Source organism: Zosterops lateralis (assembly GCF_965231275.1).
Source record: "Zosterops lateralis genome assembly, chromosome: 10".
In the NCBI taxonomy this organism is placed as follows: domain Eukaryota; kingdom Metazoa; phylum Chordata; class Aves; order Passeriformes; family Zosteropidae; genus Zosterops; species Zosterops lateralis.
The window spans coordinates 15125077-15137495 of record NC_139770.1 but is presented as its reverse complement, the minus strand read 5'-3'; the positions used below and the strand labels follow the sequence as shown (position 1 = coordinate 15137495).

General features: G+C 39.5%; 1 protein-coding gene across 3 annotated transcripts in view; it reads right to left on the bottom strand.

The window, feature by feature from the left end:
* Window positions 1-4347: 4347 nt before the first annotated feature.
* Window positions 4348-12419, bottom strand: part of TFDP2 (transcription factor Dp-2) — a 48213-nt gene continuing 40141 nt past the window's right edge. For all 3 annotated transcript variants that reach the window (XM_083868393.1, XM_083868394.1, XM_083868392.1), the window contains 2 exons: window positions 8991-9096; window positions 4348-8081 (listed from right to left, as the gene is read on the bottom strand). In XM_083868393.1, coding sequence (XP_083724519.1) covers window positions 7913-8081; window positions 8991-9096 — 275 coding nt within the window. In that variant the 3' untranslated portion in view covers window positions 4348-7912. The remainder of the gene's footprint in view (window positions 8082-8990; window positions 9097-12419) is intronic.

Below are 12419 nucleotides of genomic sequence, written 5' to 3'. Positions count from 1 at the left end.
TAATGCTGCCTAAATTCTTGTCATTTGGATTCTTGCTGCCAAGATGGGAGGAAGGGGTTTGGAGGGGTTGTGTTCTCAAAGTCTATGGGTGTTTGAAGGGTGTTCAACAGAACAGATCTAGCATGAAACCAGGAGAACACCCTGTTTCTGGGGCCTTCTCTTACATATTGATTATGTGTTTATCTTGAATGGATAGGACAATAACATCCCTAAACATTTTGTCAGTTATCAAAATGTAACAGTTCCAGAGGTCCAGCATCTCTCCCTGGATAATGACAGAGGAGGTTTCTCTCAGTGACCAGCCAACGAGGATGCAGTTGCTAGATATTTTCAAGACCCAAAGGATGCAATATTTCCCATGTAAAGCAGGGCAGGTCCTTGTTTTCCTCTCAAGCTGTGCAGACTGGCAGTGTTAACCTTGAGCAACCTTTGCTCTGCAGTGTTCTTCTCAAAGACAAGCTCGGTCCTGTTGCCTTGAAATTCTTTTATTCAATTCTTCTACATTTAAGGTTTACATTTCAGTTCACATAAAACTGGATGTTCTTCTCCAAAGCATACAGAGCTTTCACCTCAGTCAGACTGTCTGCTCCCCACCCCCATTTGCAATGTACAATTCCCACTTGCAGCATTTTCAGTAAACATGGGATCGAGTATACAGAAAAAGCTTCTATAAAATTTCCATTAAAAAAATAACAAGTTTTTATTTACAAAGTGTTTGCTACTACAAAGTAATATTTCCTATTGGTTCAAATATACTATTTGCTAATGCCAGTGTTCCTATTAGGAAAGTAAAACTTTGTATATGCACTTTTCTTTATATCTTTGTCAGTGTTTAAAGCACATAAAATACTACCACATTCTTTTTTACACTACTCCTAGCCACGTACAATGTGGTAGTGGAAATTAACACTATTTGATCAGGACAAAAAATCAGCATAGCTTAATAGCAGACTTTCTGCAAAAATAAAACTTTAGTTTTTAACTTATAGGTATTTGGAAAGAAAGAAATCTGTGGAGAAATTCAAAAATATGCAGCAAATGAAGATGAATGGGAAACTTGGGCTTTCTTGAAGATACAAGAGTTTAGCAGAAGAAAAGGGAGAAAAATTTCCACTAAAGTGTTTGTGTGATGCTTTGTACCAATACACATATTAGGAGAGCAAGATGAGTAGATTAAAAAAATTATTTAAAACTTCAAATCCCATATAATTAGCATACCTGTAATTGGATTTGTCTCTTCCCACCCACCATGTTTACAAAACCCTGCTTTGAGTTCAGTGTTAGAGGTCATTAATAGCTTTGTCCATGACTGGCCTTGTTCTTAAAAAAAAAAAAAAAAAAAAGTTTAATTTAAAAGTTAATGGACTTTCAAGTGGTTTCTGCACTTTAAATATAAAAAGGAAGTGTCTCTATAATTACTTCCATATAGAATCTAGTGGATATTAAGAAGTGCTGCTGTAAGGGGGGATGGAGGGCTGGATCTGCCTTTTCTACCCCTTGCTGCATGTTGCAGCACCTTCAGATCATGGGCTGATGGCACATCAGCATTAAGAGTTCAGCATCAGCCCTCCTTGCCAAGGACTCATTCACTGCCAGATCATCCCCCAGGTGCCAACAAGCAAGTCCTGGTGTAAAACTCTGCCTGTGCTTGCTGGCCAGTTTCTCCTGATGCCGTGTAGGATATGCAAACACAAAGGCTGTGCCTTGGTCCCGGGGCAAGGTTTGCAGTCAGGGCCTGAGGACAGGCTCACATCCTACTTCTTATAGGTTTGTTCAAAGTAGGGTTCATTTTTTTACAGTAGGTGCTTGTGAGATACAGTGTCATAACGTTTGCATACGCTTCTCTGAAGTATTTTTCATGTATACAGCATGGCCTTTAAGACAAGGGAATGTTTCAGAAACTTGTGTGATGGATTGTGATTCAGCTGGTGTTTTCCTGGGGAAATTCTGTGAGATACACTTAATCCCTGCATTGCTACAACCAAATCCACTAATTGTTAAAGTTACAATAGCAATTTAACCAACCCACCAAAACCCCTGGAGACTGGTTTTGTGGACTTCACCTTTTCTGATCATTTTAACTTCTGCAGCCATTCAGAGTAGTTGTATGTGACCTGAAAATGTCAACAGAAAGGGCTGTGGATATGTGGTGGTTTTCCATCTCTGGCTGCCTGGCTCACGTGGGTGGGCAGCATGGGCAGCACAGGAACCAGGCAGTGTGAGGGACAAGTGTTCCACTCGGCCTGGAGAGGAGAATGGGCTAAAACCAACTCACCAGTAAAGATTCATTTTGTCTTGGAAAAAGTTTCTGCATAGATGAGTTGGATTTGCATCTACAACTGGACTTTGACATTGCTGTATCCTGCTATCCCATGGTGTCCATGTATCTAAAGTACCTATGCCTGGAGAGTGTTGAGTACTTAAGAATGGCATTTAGAGAAATCAGATTTAAGTGATTACACTTTTCTAGCTAATATAGAAGAAGAGATGCATGTTTGAGCTACTGGGAAGTTCCTGTATCTGCTTGGAATTATCATGGTTGTTACAGATACTGATGTGACCCAGGTCAGTCTGCTTTTCTTCTTAGATAAATGCAGAAGTATTTATTTTATCCATATTGTTCCCAAGCAGGAAGATTTCCCTTGGGATTTGGATGGTTAGATCTGAGCTGTTACTTCTGCCCAATTCTGAGCAGGGATTTTAGCCACCTGCAGTTTAGGTGGCTATCCTAAATGTTCGATTCTTTGGTACTGTCAAAAACATGGAAGCAGAAAGAAAGCATTTTGGTTTTGTCTGATCTCTGGGTGGGCAGACAAGGTATTAAAGGTGGAGAGTGACTACAGAATCTCCAAACAGCTGCAGTAAACAGCCCCTTCAGTTGCTACTGCCAGACTGCTTTAATGAGCATTCCCTCCCTCCCTGTCAGTGCCAGCTGGGGAGGGATCCACCAATGCCACCTCAGGCAATCAGATTGAAGGAGCTGTTGGGTTCTTGCACAAGCAGCTCTGCAGTGACTTGAAAGGACAGTAATCCTTTGCAAATGGAATGAACAACTGGAGTAGTGTTGATTATGAGTATTTTTTGGCAATATACTTGGATTGGGGGAAGAAGGGTTACTCACAGGCCCTTAAAATACCAGACAAAAATTCTAACAGCTAAACAGGGAAGAGATCATCTGATTCGGGAACTTTGTTAAGGAATGAGTTTCATGAAGTTTTATGGTATCAGGATCAGTTGTGTGAACTGCCAGCAGAAAATTAAGTATTTAGAGCTGTTTGTGTGCTGAGGTTGGTGTGTGTTGTCCACAAATTAACAAATGATTCATTGGTGCATTAGCTTTCAGACGGAGGCCAGAGTTCAAGAAGTGGCACATTTTAAAGAACAAATCGCCATAAACAGGTCCTTGGCCTCTCCCTGCTGTGCTCATCTCTAATGCTGCAAGAGGCACCACTGCCCAGTGCTGACACCTGAGACACCTTCAGCTTCAGAGTGACCCAACTGCAGCAGAAGGATGTCACCTCACAGTATGGCTATTATAGAATTTTTTAAATCACAAATTAAAAAAGCACATATAGTCTTTCCCCAGATCATTACATCTGATTATTTAATATCATGATGTTCCTGAGAGATTCCTGGAATGAAAATATATAAATGAGGTGGGTCAGGCAGAAGATAGCTTGCTTTGGTTTGTTTTCTCTATAACATACCCTATGGTACTGGCTTTGTTTTTAAATGAATCCAAAACATCTCAAACATCTTTAACTTCTTAAAAGGAAAGTCTTTACAATCAACTGCCTGGATTATTTTGTGCTGAAAAGGGCCAGTTAATTACAAAAAAGGAATATTGTCCAGATTTCAAATACGGTTAGGTTTCAGCCATGCTCTTCAATTAAAATGGTGGATTTGGTCAAAAGAAAGAGCACTTGACCTTTTAAACCTTAACTGTGGAATTCTAAATTCAAGCATCATTTCATGTATGAATGTGAACTTGAAGGCCTCATTTTTCTTTAAAAAACCAAAAGGATTAAATTTTGGTTATTAGGCCTTTTTACATAATTTTACTTCAGGCTGACATAGTTCATCAGCAGAAACCCTTCTGTGGGAATTCTGTATCCTCAGCAATTTTCAGCTACTCAAAAAGATGTAGGGGTATTTGTAAACTGTACTTAAAAAATTAAAACTTCTTAACCAAAATGGAAACACCCACAGCAGGGCTTGTATTGGGTTTAATGGTGTTAAAGTCTTACCTTCAGTTGAACTGGTCTTATTTGCTAGATACACACACTTTCTGAGATAAGGTGGATTGTTACAATTAATTCCAGTGTGGAAATGAGAAGACTGGTGTACTTTAATAAAATTTTAAATATCAAAATCCACAAACATTATGTCAGATTTCAACATAATAGAAAACTGCTGTCTCCCACTTGTAGTTTTTCATCTAGATAGTGGAGCTGACAAGTTTTTCTAACTCAAATTTAGATTTGTCAAGCACCACAAAGTTAGTCCAAAACCCAAGTTGTTTACTGCACTATAGCTATAAAGGCATTTACATACAGCATTACATTGCTTGCAGTCAAGTTCCCCCTGAAAGTATAACCAAGAGAGAGTGTTCCAAGACACAAAAACATCACTTAAATTTATCTTAAATATACATTGCATGAAAATTTAAATGTTAACTTTTTCTTACACAAAGTATGATATAGTACCAGTTGTGCTTGATTCCTGTCAATGAATATCAGGGATATTGCATGAGACAAGAGATGAGGACAGGAACAGAATAGAAAATGGGAAAACCATTCTTGGTCTTGACTATTTTATTGTGGAAAGTGTTTGCTGGCTTTCAGCAGGAGGGAGGGCCTGTGTGCGGAAGCAGCTCAGCACAAGCACTGCCATGAGCTTAGTGGGAGCTCTGTGGTTTAATATTCTCAACCCCCTTACTCACAATTTGCAGCAGCTGCTTTTAGTGAGGTCTTGCATTTACCTGTTTTGGTTTGTGGTTTTTGTGTGTGTTTGTTGTTTCTTTTTAAAATATGGCTGCTAAGATCACCAGGAATGATTGAAAGGTTTGTCTGGGATCATACACAAGTGACTGTGGCTGGATAAGGCCCCAAATTCTCCTAGTTCCCAGACTTTAGTGTAGCCACAAAACCACTGTGCTTCAGTTGAACTTCATCCTCAGCTGGTACTTGGCACAAAGAAGCCCAAGGAAAGAATTTACTTTTGAAGTCTCTTCTAAATGTTCTAACTTGTTTTGTCCTTTGTATTCAACTAGTCCAGGGAAAATAACTTTTAAATTCAACTGTCAAATAAATGTTATGTGCTCCCATATTTTTTATCTTTAAACTTGATAGTTTGATGTTTGCCAGAAAGCTGTGCAGGCTGCAGCTTTGAAGGGCACAGACATCAGTGGAGGAAAGGTGTCACTGAAGATCTTTCCCCTTTAAAGCAGAAAGCCCACTCACTGCTAATAAAGTACATTCTGTTTCTGGGCTGGAAGCCTTTTTTTGCCAGGTTCTTATAGTTCAAAGTGCTGGTCTTAAGGAACCGATTACTGTTTTGCTAGATTTTCTTTTTACACAGATCTTGAGTGAGAAGTGTGAAGAAAGTGTAAAGTTAAATGTGTCCCTAATGTATTGTTGGGAGAGGGAGGTATAACTACTTTGGAAGATATTTCCCTCTTAAAGAATTCCTTATGATCATGCATATATAAGTTATCTTTGATCAGCCCTCTCCAATGAAGCAGGGCAGTTTTTGAAAAAGCAGTGGGGTTTTTTTTAAGAATGAAAGTGATGATCTGTTTAAATGAAATGTCAGTTATGAAGCTGACAACTCCATAGTAATATGTGTGGAGTAGCTGTTCCCTTCTCCCCCCATTTCAAAAGTGAGCCACTTGGCTCAATGCCCTGACTCCCTCAGCAAGAATATTCTTTTGTGTCTGTAAAGCTTTTCTGGTATGGAGGTAGTGTTACAGACTCGGTGGAAGTGAGGAGGGGTGTAAAGCCCTTGGTCTGCTGTTATCTGTGAGCCATGAGCACAGGATAGTCTTAACAGTCTTGCCCAAGGGTGAATACCATGGTAGGCATTTTAGTTTGGGCATTTGCCATTCAATTGTGAAAAACAGACAGCTCAGTCAAGAGTCATATTTATACACTGGTGCTGCCCTCACAGTACTCCTCACCAGCTGGAGTCTGAACTATCTGTGAGAAGTTTCTATCTGATGTTTGTAATGTAAACATGTGGCTGGTGCTTGTCTACCCCTCACAGTTTTACCTGTCTTGTGAACAGCCAGCCCTGTGCTAACTCCTGCACACAGCCAGGCAGCTCTTGAGCTGGAGCCTCATTTCCTCTCTGTAGCTGAGGCTTGGTGCTTTTGGATCTTGCAGGCCTGAGAGAGTGCAGGTTTGGCTGTGTAGATGATCAGGACACAGCCCAGGCTGTGAGAGATGCTGCCAGCAGCCCAGGGGAAACTGCTGCCATTGCTCAGATGAGCAACAGCACAAGCTGCCTCATCCCCCAGCACAGGAACAGAGCCAGGACAGCTGCCCCAGAGAGCTGAGACATGGAGCAACCACCTACAGACAGTGCAGAAACTGGAAAGATTTACCTCATGAAAAATAGTTAACTTAGAGGCTAGGCAAAGTCCTAGATACTGGAACACCATGGGAAGAGCACATCTACAGCGTATTCTGCATTGATATATTCAAGTTGGCTTTTTTTTCAAGGTGTTTATGATTGGATGTGATGTTAGCCATGAAGAACACAGCCTCCTGCTGCAAGTCTAATTTAACAGTTCACATGGAATATGTGTTAAGTAACTTGAGCAACAGATTAAGTGGTTTGATACAACTTTCAAAGGTACATCAAGGTGAGTGCAACCAAAGTTACTGATAAGAAAGTCTGTCAGAATCCAGGCTGACCGGAATGCAAAACATGAAGTGATGTATTGCTGACATTTTATTTTCTTTTCCTAAGAACCTCAGCCTATGACTTTAAAAGTTATGTGACCTGCCCACCCCAAATTTGAAAAGACTGCCTTGAAAACACGCTGAGATCCTTAACATGGTGGGAGGTCTTTTTTTTTTAAAACAAGACATGCTCTAACATCAAAGGGATTATATAAAGTTAGAACAGTAAAGGAGAAGCTACACTGAATACGCTGTAATCTAGAAATACAAATTTTTTTACATATTTTCCTTGAAAAAAGCTGGTGCAGAGAATACTGTTGGTTTCCTGTTTTAATAATGGCTAAGAATAATCACTTATAATAAATTAGGCCTGCAATATAAATGAACATATGAACCTTTTATACTAAAGTTACTTTTAGAGTATCTAAAATGGATATAAGCTATTTCAAGATTCATTTAATCACTTGCAATTTATATTACTTTAAGAATCTTCTATACAGCAAGTTGAACAGAAAAAAAAGCAAACATTTTAACAGCCCCTTTTCCCTATAACCACTTTCATACAAGATAGTTTTAAATAACGATTTTACACACACGTCTGTGTGTGCTCACTCCCCCTTTTTCTAAAGGCAGCACAGCCAAAAGACAATGCAGGGATTGGCTTTTACTGACTGACTGTTTTCTTCTCCATCTGAAAAAGACAAGGGGAAGACAGACAGCCCCAAAATGGAAAAGATGAACTTAAGGTTTACTTTGCCAAATCTCCCGGGACTTTGTTCTTTTCCTTGTTTATAGTTTATAAAACCCACTTTGCTCTGCCGCTGCATGTCAGTCTGTGTTCAGTTACACAGTTCTTCAATTTCACCTATGGATAAACTTGTTTTGAAGCTTCCATTTTGGTTCACCGAACACAGTGAACACCAAGGCAAGAAACCAGTAAAATCCAAACAGGAACTCCCTTTAAGAATATCTGAGCAGCATTTTGTGTATTCCATTTTCTACTATCCTCATTCTGGGGAGGAAGAATCCTCATCTTCATCCTCTTCATCCTCCTCATTGAAGGAGCAGGGCGTCTCCCCCCGGGACGCTGCACTGCTGGACTGCTGACTGCTCGGGCCCAGGAGCTGCCCAGTTGCTAAGGCCACTTCAGCATCCAGACACAACCCTGGATTCTCACTAGCAAAACAACAAAAAGGGTAAAGTTTAGAGAGTTTCTCATGAGGTTTTAAGCTTTTGCTTTTTGGCCTCAGCTTTTCCTTTAGTCAAAAAAATGCTACCAACAAGGAAAAATCCCAAAGTGTTACAGCAAACACAGCTATTAGATAGGAGAGATGATGAAATCACGGAAAAGCTGCATCAAAAAGATTATTGGGTGACTTCTTTTTTTTCATAAACAACTAGTAGAATTGCTTATGCTGAAGAAAAAAAAGGGAAATCCATCACAGTTTCATTAATAGATAGAAATGCTTGCAATATAAAATGAAGCTATTAAATGCTATCGGAAAGAACATGCTCCAAAATAATAATCCCTATAATAATCCCTATTTCCATTTTTTATGGTACAGGTAACCTCTAAGCAAAGTCCAGCTGCTGAGATGTATTTTAGGTTGGAGTTTTGCACGTGGTGTTTTTTTGTTTGATTGTTAGTTTTTAATTTTAAATTTTTATTAAGCTGTGTGGACTAAACTTTTTTCATGACAGCTTAAAGAGTAGTGCATTTAGAGAGCAGACATTCTTATGCATTCTTTAGAATTATTACCAGGCTTTTATCCACATGTAATTATCTATTTGTAGTCCATGCCCAGGCAGGAATTTAAGGTTAATCAGGAAAAGGGGCTTGAAAGTGATTCTATTCTTATGAAACATAGGTACAAAATAGCTGGTATGTTCAACATTCAAAGCATGTTGATTTGACCTTTCAAATATAATTATCCTTCAAGAAAGACAGAATTAGAGACTTTTTCACAATCAAAATCAACCATGATAGGAAAATATCTCAATTCCTGCATGCAAATGGTATGAAATAGCAAGGTTACTAAAGTAGCACAAGCATATATAACAATCCTTGAATAAAAAATTATTTACCTTGATTTAGCATCATAAGTGCCTCCAGCTGCCTCGAAATGGGAAACTGCTTGTGCTGAACTTGAAAGTAACCCTTGGTTTATCCATGAAAATCCAGCAGACATATCTAGATGAAAGCATAACTATTTATGTTACTTACATTTTTTCTTCCTTTTACAATTTTAAACTTTGCATTCTCTTTGCAGTTACGATCCCTTAATTTAATTTAGAAGGTACCAGTAGCTTGAGTTTTCTACTGTAGATGTGTCCTGTTTAATCAAAATGAAATTATATCCTGTCTTTGTGGATGCACTTAAGCCTTTCACTCAGCTTTTCCCTCTGTGAAGAAGATTCACCTGGCTGGTGGCTGTATGCAATCACAGGTATCTGAAATAAGAGCTCTGGAGTCCTTCATGGAAACTTACTGCCACAGCCTAACACTGTGAAACGTTCCTGCAGCTCCAAGTGCCTTGGCTGCCCCACTTGGTGAAGGCACAAAAGGAATTGTATTGAGTTGAGTTTGAGGTAGTGCAGTGAAGCCACCCAAGCAGACTCTGTGTGTGTGTCCTGGTGGTCAAAGGCAGTTTCAGGCTGGCTGTGGGGCAGCCTCCTCATCCACTCTGCCACCAGCCAGAGCTGTGTGGACATGCACAAAGCATGGCAAAGGGCTGGTGCCAAGAATGAAAGAGAGAGCCTGTTGTACACTGCATGAGAGACATGTAAGGCACTCTCCTCCCTAGGGACAGGAAATGGGGGGAAGGTAAGACCATTAAAATGGTCTGGCAGTAATGCTGGGTTTCTTGAAGTAGTTTGTTAAAAGTCCCCTAAGGGATGTGAAGAGGTTACTTACAACCCCCATAGTAGTTGTTTTCAAATTCCCTAACAAGTTATGCCTGTCAGTTGTTTCCAGTTACGCACATTTTTGCTAAGAGAATCAGCAAAACAAGTCCACTGACCCAATTACATTTATGGGAATTTTTTTGTGTGTGTGTTTTTAATTTGTTTCTTAGATAAGGCATTTCTATTCACCTACACAAATTCCATCTTGACACAAAATTAACATCAAAACCAAGTTATCAAGATTGTCTAGTTCTTTACCATGATATTTATATGTGGCTCCAGCTAGATGAATTAAATCAGAAGTTAGGGTTTTTACTGTTAAATTCTATGCCTAGCCAAGCCTCTGCTTTAGACAGTACCATGGCAGTAACTGGGACTGTACTACTGATAACTATCTAGGACTGTTCTATAGCAGCAGGTAAGAGGAATAACTGTGTTTGTTACATACACATTCTCATTTGTCCTTCTGCATTCTTGTCAAACTTTGGTTCCTCTAGATTTGGCAGTGCTGCCTAGCACAGGGACTGTTTTAAGCAGGTTGACACAGCCATGTAAACTGGCTCACCATCCACTGGGATGGATCCACAGGCTACCTTGGTTTGTGCTGTGGAAAGCTGTTGCAGCAAGGTACTTAAATGTCACATTACAAAGTAAGGCTAGCAAGGGTGGTGTTCCTGGCAGCAGTCCTTGGAACATGACAGCAAATGTTAATAAGTGGCAGTTTTAAGGTGATCTCTGAAGACAGATTAGATGAGAGCAGTTAAATCTGGATGGAGCTGGATGTCTTTCATCAAGATTGCCCTAAATGAAGGTTTTGTGTTACAGAGAGCATGTTCCAACAGCGTCCTCCTGTCTGTGCAGGAGAAGGCTAAACTATTTGGAACGACTGCATTGTATTTAGATTAATAGAGCTGTACCATAGTGTTGTTCCCTGGTATTTTGAAGGAGTGTACCTGTGTGTACATGTTTAATATTCCAGAAGAATAACAAGACACCACTAATAATCTTGTGGTTTATTAACATTTCTGGATAATAGCTTGTTAGTTTTCTTTTTGAAGAGCAAGGTAGAAGCATGGCAGAAAGGTGGTTCATAAATGCATATCCCTGCCTTGTATTTTCATTGCCTTATATTTCTAAATTCAATTTTCCAGTGGGCTCTGAGGAGCAAGGGATAAGTTTGTGAAAGATGGGGAGTTGAAGCCATTTCCAGTATGGCAAAGTCTGTCAAAACAGAAGTGTGCCTACAATGAAGAGACTTATTTATTCTGGCAGTGTAGCTCAATTACTAGTAGCTACACTTAAAACCAGGGAAAGCAGTTTGCATAAACTTTCCCAAGGTGGTGCAGTCCAATCTAATAGTGGCATTGTTATGTACTAGCCATATCTTGTAGCAGATACACTTGGCAGAAATTTATACTTTTTTTGAGAAGGCTCTAAATCAATACCCTCAATAGCTTTAGCAGTTAATATACAAATGCTGCATGGAAGTGTTGTTGACATCTGAACAAACTTGCTTAGGCAGTGGGTACTCCTTAGCTCATTAGTTTCAACTCCAGCCCATTTTCTAGTCCTGACTATACAGGTAAACAGCAGAGCACTTCTTCACACAGGGTAAAAAAAAAAGCAAAACAACAAAACAAGTCCTAAACGGCACCGTGTCTGCCCACTGCCTTAGTGGGATACATAAGATGAGCTGTTGTTACCCCAACTGTTAGTGCCTCAGAATTTTTATTTCCTGCCTTTTTTTTTTTTTTTTTTTTTTTTTTTTTTTTTTTTTTTTTTTAAATCTGTAGCCTCATTTCTAGTAGTCAGGACTCAGCTAACAAAGGTGGGATTTGGTTTTGTGTTAAGTGCCTGTAGGATGTGCACAGTCCAAAAGACAGAGGTGGTACTCTGGCTGCTGTTCTGCAAGTTTATGCTTGTCCGGGGCAGTGGAATATTTCTGCTCCCCCAGTAACCTCACTCCCCCCGTTTCCACTTGAGCTGTTCTGGTTGGAGCCCTTTGCTACATAGCTCTACTTGTTTAATTGTTGCAAACTCCTCTGCCAGACAAAGCCTGCGGTTTAGTACCTGGAACCAGCTCAGGGAGAGCACACAGGAAAGCACTTGGATCAAAATGCAGAAATAGGCAGGAATGTATAATTAGGATTGTGTCCTCGGAATGTCCTCTTAAGCTGGTGCAAGCGTCATGTTTTAGACATTGTCAGTTATGACAGTCAAGCAACAGAAAAGTGTGTTACAAAAATAATTTAAGATACACAGAATATTCTTTCTCTATGAGGTCAGTATGCCTTAGCTTCTGCTGATTTCAGTGGCAGTCATACCTGGGGATCACACCAATGTAGTATTTAGAATGCATATTACAAAAATATTTATTTTTAAAAACATTATGAAACTAGCAAACCTTGAAGACACTACTTTTATCAAATTTGGGCACTTTAAAAATGGCTAAAACACATGATCCTCTTCAAAAGAAAATCCACCAATAAAGCTTTGATGGGCACATCATCAGTTCAGCAGTTCCAAGCAATTTATGTGGCTATTTAATGCAAATAGAAAGTTTTTGCTTTTCAAAGCTGAGATTGTCCAACATTTTTTGTCAAGTTAAAG